The sequence below is a fragment of the Brienomyrus brachyistius genome, chromosome 23, assembly GCF_023856365.1.
Source record: "Brienomyrus brachyistius isolate T26 chromosome 23, BBRACH_0.4, whole genome shotgun sequence".
NCBI classification, from domain to species: Eukaryota; Metazoa; Chordata; class Actinopteri; order Osteoglossiformes; family Mormyridae; genus Brienomyrus; species Brienomyrus brachyistius.
In genome coordinates, this window is record NC_064555.1 from 2088391 (window position 1) to 2103896 (window position 15506).

At 43.0% G+C, this 15506-nt stretch overlaps 2 protein-coding genes across 8 annotated transcripts; both read right to left on the reverse strand.

Moving 5' to 3' along the window:
- Positions 1–1513: 1513 nt before the first annotated feature.
- tra2a (transformer 2 alpha homolog) lies at positions 1514–7412 on the reverse strand. Of its 2 annotated transcripts, none has more exons than XM_048993223.1 (9): positions 7218–7412; positions 5365–5498; positions 5025–5184; positions 4511–4564; positions 3412–3600; positions 2925–3040; positions 2599–2709; positions 2295–2365; positions 1514–1955 (listed from the first exon to the last, which is right to left on the reverse strand). In XM_048993223.1, the coding sequence occupies exons 1-9, from the start codon at positions 7251–7253 to the stop codon at positions 1945–1947; spliced, it is 882 nt and encodes a 293-aa protein (XP_048849180.1). In that variant the 5' UTR covers positions 7254–7412; the 3' UTR covers positions 1514–1944. The 2 variants fall into 2 exon arrangements, with proteins under 2 accessions (XP_048849180.1, XP_048849179.1); XM_048993222.1 differs by having other exon boundaries at positions 2599–2712; positions 7218–7411.
- Positions 7413–9630: 2218 nt separating this feature from the next.
- On the reverse strand, positions 9631–15315 carry ccdc126 (coiled-coil domain containing 126). Of its 6 annotated transcripts, none has more exons than XM_048994134.1 (5): positions 15085–15315; positions 14338–14425; positions 13436–13531; positions 12036–12374; positions 9631–11146 (listed from the first exon to the last, which is right to left on the reverse strand). In XM_048994134.1, the coding sequence occupies exons 4-5, from the start codon at positions 12268–12270 to the stop codon at positions 10923–10925; spliced, it is 459 nt and encodes a 152-aa protein (XP_048850091.1). In that variant the 5' UTR covers positions 12271–12374; positions 13436–13531; positions 14338–14425; positions 15085–15315; the 3' UTR covers positions 9631–10922. The 6 variants fall into 6 exon arrangements, with proteins under 6 accessions (XP_048850091.1, XP_048850087.1, XP_048850090.1 ...); XM_048994130.1 differs by having other exon boundaries at positions 14944–15315; XM_048994133.1 differs by lacking the exon at positions 13436–13531 and having other exon boundaries at positions 15085–15314.
- Between the last annotated feature and the right edge of the window lie 191 nt (positions 15316–15506).

Below are 15506 nucleotides of genomic sequence, written 5' to 3' on the forward strand. Positions count from 1 at the left end.
CTGTTTCCGAAGTGGAGATTCTAAGCAGAAGTAACGTCAACTAGGCAAGGACCTTCAACAACATTAACTTACTGTATGTGTTTCTGAGGCTTATAGGACAATACACACTGTAACCTTTTGAACTGACAAGTTGATAAATCTTTCCATACTGATCCTGCCGCTTACTCTCCCTAACCACAAACATGGTACAGCCCCTCTAGTCTGCTCATTTACGTTAAGCTGTCAAAATCTGAGTTTAAAGTTGCTTTAAAATCCTACAAGTTTCCTCTCTGCCTCAGAAAATATCTGAATTAGTAGAGAATCCTCCCCTCTGAGTGGCCAGTGATTTTGATTATTGCCCAAAACTATTGTTCAAAATACTTGAATAAATGTGAAACTATCATTATGGCATGTTTAATATATAATGGAGCACAGAGCAACTCACATCTCCTGGGCCAGCATGGCATCCCTTACTACCATATGACCTAGTCTGCCATTTAATTTTTGGCAGTTCTCCACTTCAGCTACAGCCATTACCAGCCAGATTTTGCATCCCCATGTCTGTTGAGCAGGTGTGGTTAAATGCGTCTCTCAGATCCCACGTTCCTCGTCCCTTAGCATTAGGTTGACTGCAAAGGAGAAAATGCTTCTTGCCCCAACTATTTTTGACAGTATCGACAGCTTGAACGTTTGCACCACAGCCAGCTGACCAGCACGAGCCAGTGATTGTTACTGGTGACTCAGCCGTCAAAAAGTCAGCCTGATATTTTCCAGTAACCCCGGAGATGCCCGTGCCGCGGATGTCTCCATGTTGAGGTAATCTCCGCTTCTGAAGTAGCCACGCCCAACACCTTACAGAGCGATGTCACTTTTGACTTCTGCCTTATACCCACAGTGAGTTTCTGCGTGAATGATTTGCAGTCACATGTACAGTGCCTGACTACTTCCTGCCCACCACTTCCTGCATATGAATGTGTTGGTTTTTTTTTACTACTGTCCTAGTAGAGCTTGACACAAATTGCAGGGAAGATGATTGGTGGGACATAATCCCCCGGTTAACCAATGGGGAAATAGGTGTCCCACACAGCAGTAAACTGTTGCATATTTGCAAAATTAACATTGTTCAGCGCCAAATTTGTTCAGACTAAATGGGATTGAAAATCATTTCACCGATTTCCCCCCGTTAGGAAATTCCTTTGCCAATACTTGACTTGAATTATTAGGGGGTAGTCGTGTGCTATTTGCCTCAGTTGTGCATCGCTTTGGACATTTCGCATCTGCTAAATTAAGTTTGAAATGTACATAAATGTGTAACTTTTGCACTAGTTTTAAAGACACCAGGGTTTATCACATTAATCTATCATTTCCATATTTCAACCAATTACATTTCTAAGGTCTACCAGGATCACCACAGATGTCTAGTTTAAAACAAAAACCCATCTTACTCAATCTACTCCGGCTTAAATGCAGGTATCGTAGTCTTGTACCGCATTGAGAGAAAACAGGACGTCTGACTGCCAACAGACCCAGAACATGAGACCGAAATATGAACTGTTTATTTCGTTAAAAAGAAATACATCCAAAATAAAAAAAAATCCAAATGACAGAAATCAACCTTTAACTTAAGCAAACAAGTTTCACATTTTGTATAATAAATCATTTTAAACATTGTTAGGAATTGGGGGGAGATGCCCTAACAAAATGCCAGCCACGGTACCATTTTTAAGCTTTAAAAAACAGACTGTTTTGTTCAGCAAGACTTCAATGCTATACACAGATGCACAGAAAAGTGTAGAAATTAAGATCTCTAAAAAGACGTAAACACCTCACCCAACTGGATAATCCCACTGAAAAGAGCTTAAATGTTACCCAGCTTAGATTTTAAGTAAATATTGCAATGCCTTAAAGTGGTGGTTTCATTAAAGATCAAACATGAGTACAAGAGATCCTTGAGGTCCGAGCTTTTTAGTATCGTCCTGGGGGGAAAAAAAGAGGATGTTTCAGGGAAAGTTTCATAAAATCTTACATCAAAGCGCAGCCTCTATGGTGTGGTAATGTGTTTTATAAACGACCATCAAGCTCATACTGCTTAATTTACAGGCAACAAAAATATCAGCGATTACCACAGTATAATTAGGGATCTACAAATACTGGTCTAGTAGCACCACAAATGCCCAGTAAACCACATGCATGAAGCATCTCTTCAATAACAGATTATTTTATGTTAAGGGAGGGTCATAATGCAATTTAAGATGGACCCAGTTAAAATCACATTGGCTTATTTTTAAATGGGACGCCTCCATTAGCGTACTTACGGGGGCTGTACGATCGTGACCTGGAGCGAGACCGGTATCTGCTGTAGTACGGGGATGGAGACCGCCTGCGGCTGCAGATACGGACAGTCAGGACTGGGAAAATACTTGGGTACCAGGAGATAACAAATACTCTGAACTACTCGGGTAAAATTAACACATAACAGGATATCAAAAATATACAAACGTGATGCTAGTCACCCCCTGTGCACAACAATCAACGCGGTTCACCCCAGAACTTAGGCTCTCATACAACATACACACGAGCTGCTCTGCCGAGACCGAACGTTTCGCTGCATGTATTCACCTGTATCTGTAGTCATACTCCTCGTATCTCTCATAGCGATCGTATCCACGGTCATAATACGAATCGCGTCTCCGGCCGCCGCCGCCGCCACCGCTGCCGCTCCCGCCACTGCTGCTGTGGGAGAGAATCAGACACCACCGATGCAAAGCGCCATCTATCAGGGACCATATTCCCCAAATAACCCACACTCAGCATGCGTAAACACTTAATTCAGTCAGGAGATAGGAACTCTTTGTAACACATGAAATCCCAACTACATTAAGCTTGCACCATTCAGTCACAACAGAGTGAACTAAAACACAAGCAGCAGCTCTTCCTGAACTCACTGTGTGGGCCGTCCCATGTAAATGCCTGGTGTGGGGGTGTGAGGCCGCTTGGTGATGGAATAATCCACTCTGATGCGTCTCCCATCTAGTTCCATGCCATTTGCTCGCTCCATTGCCTGCCATGCAGAGTTCAGCCAATCAGCTTTTCAATAACACCAGCAAACAGAAGAGGGAGGCCTATCAATGAACGACTAACAATTCCAATCCACTTTACACCTTAGCATAAGTAACCCATAATCATTTAAACATTAAAGGGTCTCTGTTTGACTTCTAACATTGTATGTGTGTGTGTGTGTCTGTTTCATGCAACCAAGGAGTCGCTATAAAGTAGACACAAGACAGACCTCATAAAAGAGCTCTACGCCGAATTATGCGGAGGTTCTATACAGATAACAGAACAAGTCAACTTTCTATCACAGAAATACTTTCTGAAATATAGCAAAAATGTCAGGTCATCGGTAAGTTCACAGGGCGAGATTGACCGCACCTCCTTTGCATCGTCGATCCGCTCGAAGTAGACGAAGGCGAAGCCCCGGGAGCGGCCCGTGCGTTGGTCATACACCACGTTGACACCAGCTAGGGGTCCATAGCGGGAAAACACCTCACGTAGGTCACGCTCTGTGGTGTACAGGCTCAGCCCAAACACTCCGAGGCAGGTATTGGGGTCTGGATTGGCCTGTGGTAAGGAGGGAACCAGGGGGACAAGGTGGACAGAGCTCAACATCTAGGGAGGGAGACCTATGAAGACAACTGATCCTGATAAGAACTGTTAGGGGCAGGCACAAGGTACACGGAATACAGGCGGTATGGCTGTGAAGCAGCAGTAACAACAACGTGCGACTAAGCCCCATCCCCCCTACCACTGTTTACATTTAAAAGCTTCCAAATCACCAAATTTCCCCCCATTTCACATCCCCGGACACACAGAAAACGAGCCAGAGCCCTTAGAGCCTGTAACCAGCTATCAAAGAATTAATAATAAAAAATGTGCACAAACAGAAATAAACCAACACAATTCCACCCCATCCTTAGCAAAACAAATCAAACCAACATAAAGATATCTGGTGACGACAGTCAATACTTATGTACCTGCATCTAGGCCCAAAGACATTTTCTCCCCATTTTAACAAAAAAGCTTAGCAAAAAATTCTGCATTTACATTTGGCACAGGAGAGTACATTACAGGACCCAGAAAATGTGTGGATTCATCTATAATTATGTTTCTATCAACTTCACAGGAAACATTTCCTTGCGGTTATTCCTCATCATTCTTTAAGAAATATTAGTTTAACATCCCCAAACGTCAAATATTCCCCTTAAATGGTACAAATATGAACCCCATGCCAAGCAAAAAAGCAATATAATAAATATCTGTGGGTAACTGTTTGACAGTTTTAATAACCCCTTTTTAAATCGGAGCTCAAACATTATAGCAGCCACACACCAGCAATAATGATCACCCCCAAATCCGAGGCACGTCTGTCGGTCTCAGCACACAACCCACTGATTTCCCTTAAAAATGCCGCAAATCGTCTGGGCGCGCGGCCTCACACAAGGCCCCAGAAGGTGGAAGGACGTTCACATACCCTGGCATCACTATGACTGTACGTTTCGCTTTTGAAGTCATTGCTGAATCTGGTCTGTTGATGTAACAAGAGGGGGGGGGGTTGTTAAAAAGGGGTTATTAAAATTCAGGTTCTGTTGCTCCCACAGATTGGGAATGAAAAACATGAGCAGAGACTGCTGCACCTGTGTTCAGACATACAAAGAGAGTAAAACAATGCCAGAAAGAGCTACACAAGACTCACAGCATTAAACGTAAGCGGTGAGACATTACTAGACCCAGGCTGGTGTTCTGTATTTAGCAGAACCACTGAAACCCAAATTTTACACCTGGCCAAAAAAACAGGTGGTTCAAATAAAGGTTGCTGCAGTATAATGGCATTCACAGTAATTAAAAGTGTTTTTTTTTCCAAGCCTATGAAACATTGGAAAATGTTAAACTTCACACCACCAAGGCCAAATGACTATAACGCCTGCAAGCACAGCTGTAACAGCCCGACACCAAGCACCCCGCAGGCGTAAGAGCGCGACACTGACCCTGCTGCCTGTGTGCCTACGCCGGTTGGACATGGGTGACGTGCTCTGACTCCTCCTCCGCCGGTAGTCCGGGCTGTAGGAGCGCGAGCAGGACTTCTTGCGGTGGGAGTGAGAGCGAGAACGACTGTAGCGCCGGTTGGAGTGTCTCCGCGAGTAAGACCTGAGGATTGGGAATGGGAAAAAGGAAGAAAAAAACCGGGAAATCTTACACGAAGTGAAAGTCTTTATGTGCAAGAAAAAAATATATATATCATGATGGGACTCAAGCCGATTTTAAGGATTTCCGCTTTGTGTATCGACGGACATCAGCCCAGCAGCTGCAGACCCGCCCATCACTCACCTGGACTTGGAACGAGACCGGGACCTGGACTCCGACCTCTTGGACGCCTGCGACGGGCTGTGTGAGGCCGACCTGCTCTCCGACTTAACATGAACCGGGCTGCCGCGGTCCGATTTGGACGGAGAGCGGGACTCCTAATATCACAGCGGCACGTTAAAATGGAACAAGTCATGGCAGCGGCCGTCAAACACAAATCATGGCACTGCATGTACTGTTGAGGAAAGGGTTAGATTACAACCATCTCAATTAGCACAAATGAAAATCAGAAAGGGCATCTACTTTAAGAGAATGTTATTAACAACAACAATCCCCTGTAATACATATCCTGTTTCCACCGCGTCACCAATAATATACTACAAAAACAATGGGGGTCCAGCACCGCTGGTGCATGGACCCCCAATCATCATGCATTTTTAGACTACAAATGGCAGCATAGACACTTGGAACATAAACCATACATTTACTTAACCTAGGACACATTCATCCCTCCAGTTTCTGTTTACGCTACTTCGCTCAGGCTTTTTTTCTATTCTTCGTTCTTCGTTTTTTCAGTTTTTCATTTTCTCAATCCGGGTATTCTTCCCCAAATTGAAATCATTTTCATTTTAGACATGACATAACGCAAGTGCTTCTATCTGAACCAATCTTCAGTTCATTTTTCCCTTCCCATTTTATTTTCTGATCTGTACACGTTTTCATAAGCCTTCTTTTATCTTGGACATTCTTCCACATTCTTGGATAAAACTCTTCAAATCCTTCACGATCAATAACCTTTATGAAAAAAGAACATTCAGTACAATTAAGAACATGGGGTTTAAAAGGGAAAAGCCTGTTTATCATCTACATGAGACAAAAAAAATGAGCCAACTACTTCTCAGATGCGCGTGCATCCTTAGCTACACAAAACATCTACAAATATCTACGATCAAAGCAAGTGAACAAAAGTAAGAAAACACTTAGGTTCCCTACGAGTATATACGTATGAATGCACCACCAGATACCAAACACACGTTTTAACACGTCTGATCAGGAAAAGAAGACCAGGCCGGTGAATGAGATCAGAAAAACCGGTATTTAGCAATAAGGGGGGAAGAGAACCGTTCTCAGGCAGACAAAATATCCTGATAACTTGGTTTCACTGCTATAAAAAGCATTTAGGGCCACACAGAGACGTTACCAGCCTGTTGTATATGGTAATGAAATTGGATACGAAGACTCACTGGAAAAAAATGACGCAAAACATTAGCTAGTTGGTAGCTAGCCAACTAGCGCTCAAACACCTAAACATTCACGGCTTATACGATCTAGCCTGGTCACTAATAGAATCATACAGTAGTAAAAGTTAAAAATAAACTGCTTCAATTTACATTTGGTGATTTTAGCCGCTAGTCAACACGGATGTGCATTACGGGCAGTAGCTAGTTCCGTAGCACAATTCGAGTGGTCCAGATAATTGTTTACATACCAGTGTTAACTGGTTAAAAGGCAATAACCAGTTGGGAGATTCAGTTATGGGAAAAGTATCAGCAGCGTATAAAATTACCCTTTTTGTTTTATGCTGGCCTAAAGTGTTCATTTGGCGTAGTGTGGCCTAGCTGAACTAACCTCGCAGAGACACAAAAAGGGGGAACTGTACCTAACTCACTAAACGCTTACACATTTCAATAACGTGACAAGGATATAACTTACAATTAACGGCTTAGTGGTTTTTTTTAACATACGTAACAACTGTAGCTTTTACGTTTGTGCCGTTTGCCAGTCATATCGATCTAGCCATCTAGCTACAGAGAAAGAGAGACCCAGGAAAGAAAGGAAATAGTATCCCTTCAGCGAACTATGATAAAAATACTTACTCGTCCTCCAAAGTTTCCATCCTCAATGTCACTCATTTTAACAAGTGCGAAATAGCGCTAAAAAGCCGACAAACGACCAAATATAACAAAGCGTCGCTTATCGTCAGATTGGCTCCACTATAGCTAATCGACAACGACGGGCTCTAGAGAAAATGGCGCCGCCTCTGCGTTGCTTTTTGTTCAACGACTGCGGAGCGACTGGGACCGGATGACGTCGACGAGGAACCGCCCACTGTCTTCTTCCCGTGATACTTTGCGCACTTTAATTTAAGTATGGAGCTAAAAATGGTGGAGATGTTGTGGTGTACCGTTTTTGCTGTTTTTAATGGCTGTATAAAAATCTTTGGGCCATGTAGAACATAATATTCGTGAAGTTCTCTTGACCTATAACTGACTTAGTTGGTGGTAAAAACAGTGAATCTTTAGTTGTTTGAGACCTACTTGACCAGCTACCAACTAGCCGTTTTGTATCTTTTTTCCAGTGAGTCCCAATATCCAGTTTCAGTTCTACATTATTCACCTTGCATTTTACCCATTATGAGTCAGTAATGTTTCATATATAGAAATACCCCGCTTTACTTCAAGACTCTCATTAACCCAGTACTGGACCCCTGTATTTGGCATGTTGGTTACACATTGGATTGTAGGACATGGTCATCTATCTGAAGTACAGAGCTTTCTCTCACCTGCAGAGACCAGAAACCACTGTAAGAGTTATGTTCTATATTTAATACCATTCAGTTCCTTACCACTGAGGGAAATGCTAAGGGCAGCACAGGTGGACACCTCCCTGGTATCCTGGATTGTTGACTACTTGACCTGCAGGCCACATTATGCATGACACCAAAACTGTGTATGAACAGTTTGTGAGCAGCACGGGGGCTCCACAGGGGACTGTCCTTGCCCCATTCCTGTTCATATTCTGCACCTCCGACATCTCATCTGCAGAAGCTCTCAGGCAAATCCGCCGCTGTGGAGTGTATCGGTGTTGTGACCAGCTTCGCAGTGTCAGCTGAACAATCTTTAGCTCAGCATCAGTAAGACCAAGGAGATGGTGGTGGGCTTTTCGTTACCATTCAGGGTGAGAAAATGAAGATGGTACTGATCTAGCGGTACAAGTTGGTGACACACTGGGATATGCAGCACACAGACACTCTGAACTAGAAGCGATAGAGCCTATTGGATTTCCTGAGGATGCTGTAGATTCTATTTTTAATGTCTACAATTATTTATTCATGTTGATACATATTACTTTATTTCTTGTACCTTTATGTTCTTATTTGTTCTGCCCCCCCCACCCATATCGGCCTCTGTTTTTGCCATCAGATTCGGAGCTGCTGTAAAATCCTAATTTCCCTTCAGGGATCAATGAAGGACTCATCTCATTTCTCCCACAAACAAAACTCGATGAGGTGCCCTTCTGGAAAATGTTGACTTCTGGAAGTGTTTTCGGTGATCGCATTACTTGTATAAGCACTATATATAAACAGCGACAAGGTGAGATAGCGGCTGACTGGATTTCAGCACTTATTCTGTGGCTCAAATAAGTTTCAGGTGAAGTCCGAGCCAGAATCATGTTAGAATATAAAAATATGAAAGCAGGGTGTGGGACCATCATGAATAAAGGGTAACTGGGGGCTGGGAATGTCCCCCTTTAATGTAGACAGGATGTGAAAAAGTACTTTGTGTGAAGCTGGGTGGGGTCCGTTTCACCTTTGACACGGGCCAGAAGTGGTGGGGATGTGACCCCCAGATATTCTTACTGCAGCATTAATTGAGATTGACAGGTCGAAATCCAGATCACAGAAGGTTCAAAACAACGTACTAGATCTCGAAGCCAGGGGAACCTTGGTGGATGCCAGTATGACGCAGCGTGCGTGGGTGGGGCTGGGGAGAATGAGACAGAACAATGCGATTGCAGTTATGGGGAAGAGGCCCCAGAAAACAGGGAAACCACTGCATTCCACCACAGGTGTATAGTGGCAAATTTTCAGCGCGTTTGGCCAAAACATAGGGCAGCTGAAGCGAAGTCACTGCAGTTTATTTCTAACAGGCATCCATTCGATTAGCAATTTTGAAAAACTTTTCTATGTCAGATCTTCACTGTGTCAGCATGCTGGGTTGCTAGGTGACGGCACCTCGTACCTCGAGGCCGGTGGATTCGAACCTGGCTGCAGATCTGAACATGTCAAATGCTTCCTGGTGCCTTCAGGTCACTGCAACCCAAACTGGAGGAGCAATTAGCAAAAATGAAGTCGCCTGTTCAGATACACTGCGAATGGCTTAGCAAAAGATGCAGATTTCTGAGAGGATTGTTTGCCAATGCAAATCCTTTCAAAAAAGATTTGCAAGAATGCAGGGGGGGGGGAAATAAAATCTTAGTATACCTGAAAACGCCAAAACAACAATTAGAAATGATTAAAATAGCTTTAATGATCCAAAGAGACAACTTAACAGAAACTGCCAAACAGATATATTGAAAGTTCGTACATGAAAACACAGCAAGTGACCAAACAGTGATTAGCACATGTATAATGGAATATTATGATAAACATGAATGAATATGGTGGCCTGAAGCAGTCGTTTTTTTTAAGCCATTGGAGGTCAAACTAGACTGAAATCATGGATACAGACAACTGTTACTGGCTAAATACATCTTATTCATTGGCATCTAGTGTTGTCTATAAAACATAATACAATTGTACAGAACCCATATCATTAGATTCTATATAATGTTAGCTCTACGTAGATATTAATTCAAGAAAGCAGCTACTTATCAATGGCTTGATATATGTGTGGTTTGATAATTTATTTCCCCTCCACTTAATTACTTTTTTTTTTTCCTGAGAACAACCTTTAATTATTGGCCTGATATGTACACTGGCAAAACTCAACTGTATAAAGGCAGTATTATTCTCTATGAAGTTTTGTATTTCTGGATAATGGTGAATAATCACATGCTTATTTAAAAAAACACTGCATAAAGCTCGTTTCTGTGAACCCACTGCAATACTTAGTGTCTAACAGTGAGAAGACGGCTTTAAAAAAAAAATCATAATTATAATACGTCTTAACACAAGGCTTCAATGTTTACCATTTCTGATTTCACACACTAAGCAAGTTGTCTTAAATAGCGTTGGTTTGCAAGTGGAGATCAACCCCTCTAAGGATAAATTATGTCATATACAAGTTGATAAAATGTACATTCTACTTTTTACGACGTTTATCACGGATAAACCTAAGAAACGCTCGTATTGCTCCTCTGCATACAGTGCAAATTAAATTCTTTGGATATCATTCATAATTTAAGAAAGACTATAATTTACGACTATAACACGACTACAGTTGCCTTCATGATCACCCAGCTGCTGAAAGACAAGCGTTTCAACAGGCTGCAGTCAATTGCAAGGTACTTAGAAAGATGCCACAAGTGCAGCCAACGTATTTACACGAGGAGTATAGTTATCTGGAGCATTCGGCGGTCTGACTGCGAAACAGCGTGGCTGCAACGAAGTGCAGTTACTGGCGATTATGTATGTGCTTCTATTGTAAGGGCACAAAGGTGCTTTCAACGCATCGTGAAAAGTCACATGTTACGCTGGAGCAAAACAATGTCTATTAATTCTGTGAAAAAAAATGCCAATCACATAATTCAGCCAATCAGGAGCCTTGGAAATGAAGCGATAGCCAATCGGAGCAAGCAGGCTATCTCCCTTGGCCTGGCTTGTCGGCTGATTCCGGGCGCACGGGGGGCATCTCCTGTCTTGTGAGTCTGTGGGAGGTGGCAGGGGCGGGAACAGGAAGCCCGCCGGCACTGTGAGTGCTGTTCGTCAGCGAGCCGTTCATCACCGTGTCCACTTTGCCCTCCAGTTTGACCAGTCGCTGCAGGATGTCATCCAACAGAACGGCAATGGTCCGTTTCAGGTCAGCTGAAAAAAAATAAAAATAAAAACGTGAGCATAGCTTTAAATAAAAACCTGTTATTGGGGGGGAAAATAGGGCTTAATAAAGTGTGGCCTACACTTTCAAAATTGGGTTTTCAAAAAAAATAAAATGAAAAAGGCAAGAAAATAGTTTATCTATCCATTAATTTTCTAGTACAGGGTCAAAGTGAGCCTGAAGCCTACCCCGGGAAGCGCAGGATTTCAGGCTGGGGACAAACTGGATGGGGTACTAGTTCATCCAAGGGCATACTCTCTCATAATTATGCTACTTTGGCCAACTGCATGTCTTTGGAAATCAGGGTGACACAGGGGAGACCCAGACCCATGTTAACATGGGGGGAACACACACACACACACACACACACACACACACACACACACACACAACCCCAATAGAACCCCCAGCCTAGGAGATGAGGTGCTGATGAAGGCAAGAAAAATGTAATTAGAGCGAACAGTCACTTCAGCTAAGTGGGAGAAGCGAAGTGCCTTTAAGAAGAGCAAATACATCAGGGGAAGTAATCAGTGGCAGAGGGGCAGTTTAGAGCACAATAACTGTTCTAGCTTTTATGCCAATGGTAAAGCAACACCTTGAAGTACTCTGGTACTTTCTTGAAGTACCAATACTAAAGTACTTGGTGCAGTGGAAAAGCACCCATTAAAAAAGAATGCAGAATTATGGGGGGAAAAGTAGGAGCGCTAGTTTTGATCCAACTGATGTAATACAATGCAGAAGAACCTTTGTAATTGAAAAATGAAATTGCATAGTTTTTTGTTCAGCCCTTAATGCCCAGGGATCTTTTATGACCAAAAATAGAGGCATTCCTTCAACGAACGTGCACGGCAGCTACAGACCGTAACGGTGCAGGCCTACCATATCCAGCCATGGAGGTTCCCTGTGGCCCAGGAACATTCTGGTTCTCCTCGGTGAGCACCTTGACGTATCTCTTGCTGAGGTCGAGGATCTGTTGCCGCAGCTCGGCGCTGCTCTGGTGGCGCGGCTGCTGGAGGGTGTAGCGCATGAGCATGAGGCCCCAGACGAAGCCGAACGCCAACAGGACGACGCTCAGCCTCTGCGAGACGTTCCTGCGCAGCAGCGGAGCCAGCATGGTTCCGGCACAGGGTGGGGCGCCCGACCATGGGGTGCGGGGCTCCCCGTGCCGAAAGACGAACGGCTGCGGCGTGAACCGGCTCAATCCGCCAAAGTCCGACCCTATGGATCAAACAAAAATCCCAAGTCGGCATCTAAACAGCAGTCCAGCTCTAACAAAGCAGCCCACCTTTTTCCTTTGTGAATTCAGCCCATTGTGCAGATCACACTCATCCTTTGGAAGGTTGCACAGATGTTCGATTTTTTTTCCTGCATAGATCAAGTCTCATCGAAGAGTTTCAGCTCTAGAAATCAAGTAAAACTTCCTAGCCAAACATCCTGGAGGCAAAGAGCAATTATTATGCCTTGTTGACTGTTACTTATCACGGAACATGCTGCCAATATCTGTGTAGGGTGTGTTTAGTTACTGCCCTTGTGACATACATGGCATACTGCCAGTGGCTATACATTCCCCTCTCTTTTTCATCTTGCCCCTAAAAATGCTGATACATCGTTCTAAAACAAGCAAAAGCGAGGACAGGAATACACATCAAACCATGATACAACGATGGGTTGTGAAATAAATAAACCATTATGCAATAGAAGATAAAAATGACTGTAGCTTTCCTGCTTGCTGGGCATAGATTTGCAAGTCATAGTCCCGTAATTTAGGGCTTTCGGAATACAAGAAACAGCCGAAAACAAACAGATACATTCATGACTGGTCTTGGTAAGATATGACAATTTAATCTCTGTAGACAAAACACTTTAAGAATGACTGAGGCCAAAATAATTAGGGTTAACTGTTGAATAAAAATCCATCTGATATACAGAAAGGTAAATGTTGTACATGAATAATGTAAAAGGTTATATATAACAGGACCGAATGCCCATTCCCATCATGCCTGGCTTACAACCTCAATCGTTCTCTTTCGTCACATACAAACAAGCCACAGGGCTGCAAGAGGACATTAGCAAGACCAAGACCAGACCAAGACCAGACTGGAACACCTAGTACAGCCGACCTCGTTTTAATCAGAAGAGATCCTTATAGTGGATTATTACGCACTGCACTTTTTAAAAACTTTTTTTAGGACAACATGGCAAACCAGCTGGGTGTTCAGAATCCTTCCCAGCGCAATGCTTGCCTAAGGCATAAATTACAGAAATGCCTGATGATGTACCTCAGCCGCTGCTTCTCGGTCAGGCAAAACTTGCTCTGCAGAGATTTATCTGTGTGGCGCGCTGAGTCAGGTGCAGGTGATAGAGGAGCATAACGACTTGTAAAACATGGTGGGGGGGGGGGGATAAACAGTGGACCACTTAACAAGGTGCTTCTATCAACCCCCAAATACTGCATCACCATGCAAAGGTGCAAAGCATCTGAATCGTGGATTTCAATACCCTAAAGCATAACTAGTGCCAAAACCACATGAAGCACAACTACCACTTAACGTTTGGAAGCAGTGGACGACAAATTAGGTCAAACTAATTGCTACAGCGAATCCGCTTTAAGAGAAATAATCCGGTGGAAACTTTCTCCCCTCAAACAGTTCACAGTCACTTGTAATACGTGGTAAGACACATGCTGACAAATTATGCTATTAATGAAATATTTATAAAGGTGTAAACACTTCACGAAGCAAACTCCTGCAATGCCGTGCTTGAGGTGAAAAGATGTCTGGCATTGTCACCACCAGCCCCCATCTCTCCTAGGAGTCACAGTCCAAGATCATTAACAGTGCAAGTGACTACTTCTACACAGCAAGGTTTGTTCTTAAAAAAATGGACGGATTAGGTAAAGTGGAGAGCATTCAACCCCACTAAAACCAAGCAAGACAAAGTTAGACGTGTGAACAACCAGGAGGCTTTAGAGCAAAATATTTATATAATGCTACAGATTCTGATCAATTCTAGTGGTATTTTGCACCCTGACCACCTCTGATCACCATCTCACTCTATCATTCAAGGTCATCGCGGGACGCGTGAATGTTACGTCACAAATCACACTTCTCCTATTAGAATTACCCTCGTGCACCGGCTGCATCAAAATCATATTCCAATAAAAGTAACGGGACAGACATACCTCGTACTATACGTGACGTGTATGGGAAGATATTCCAATTCCCAATTCACAGAAAATCACTCAAGCTGATCATAAAGTTTAAAACAAGCTGCAAAATATAATGCATAATAAATGAGTAGTGTCGTGTGTTCTTTGCTTGTTGAGATAAACACGTTATTTATACAACGGACACTTGGATGAACTTCAGTGACGTTGCACTAAAAGCCCAATGGGTAAGAGCATGTAGTCTGATACATCTGCTTTTGTACCTTTAAAAGGTGCGCACGCTTAACCTGAATCCATGCTGTAAAATTACCCAGCCATGTAAACGGTTGAAAACCAAATAAACAATGATACTAGTAGCGATACGTTAAAAAGCTTAATGCCTGAACCATTTCACGTTTTTACAACTCGAGCCGCATTCGCTGTCCACGCGGCTACCGAGTAACTTCATCGAATACATTTTGTACCAGATATATGCGGAACACATCCAGGGAGTTCTGTAAAGCGTCCTTCCATTTTTATATCGACGGGCAAGACACGCAGCGGAAATAAAACCAAAATAAATACAAATTCCTCATGGCCAAACAAAGCCTAGTCTCAAAATTAAAGTTAAAATGGTCTTACCTTATATACCATATTTACAACAAATGTTATATCAGTTAATCTCAGGCGACGAGGTTACAAATCGTTTGGTGGATAGCTTCTAGCTTTTAAAGACCAGTAGACGACTCTTCTATCGCAATCGTTATAACGATGAATGATTACCTTATCACTAATTGCGCATTCCCGAATATAGTTTCTGCCGGTGCTTTCTTTGCCAATATTTAATGCCAGAATCGCACGCTCGCTCTGCGACCCACATTCCAAAATTCATCTTTCCGAATCGTTTTGCATCACCACGTTGAAACGTATGTTGAATTGCATTCTGGGAAATGTATTTCTAATGCTGCATTGTTATCAGTATATGACAATAAAACTTGAACCAACTGATTTACACTTAACTGCTACACTATAGATGCTCACATTAAATGACAATATATAAAACGTGCTTTAACCGGGGAGAATATGCAAACTCCACAAACAAACTCCCCTGTTTTAGGGGGTTCGAGTTTCCACTTTTCCTTGTGTTTATGGGAGGTGGGAGGCAAAAGTACTACCCTTTGAGCCATCGTGCCACCCCATACGCA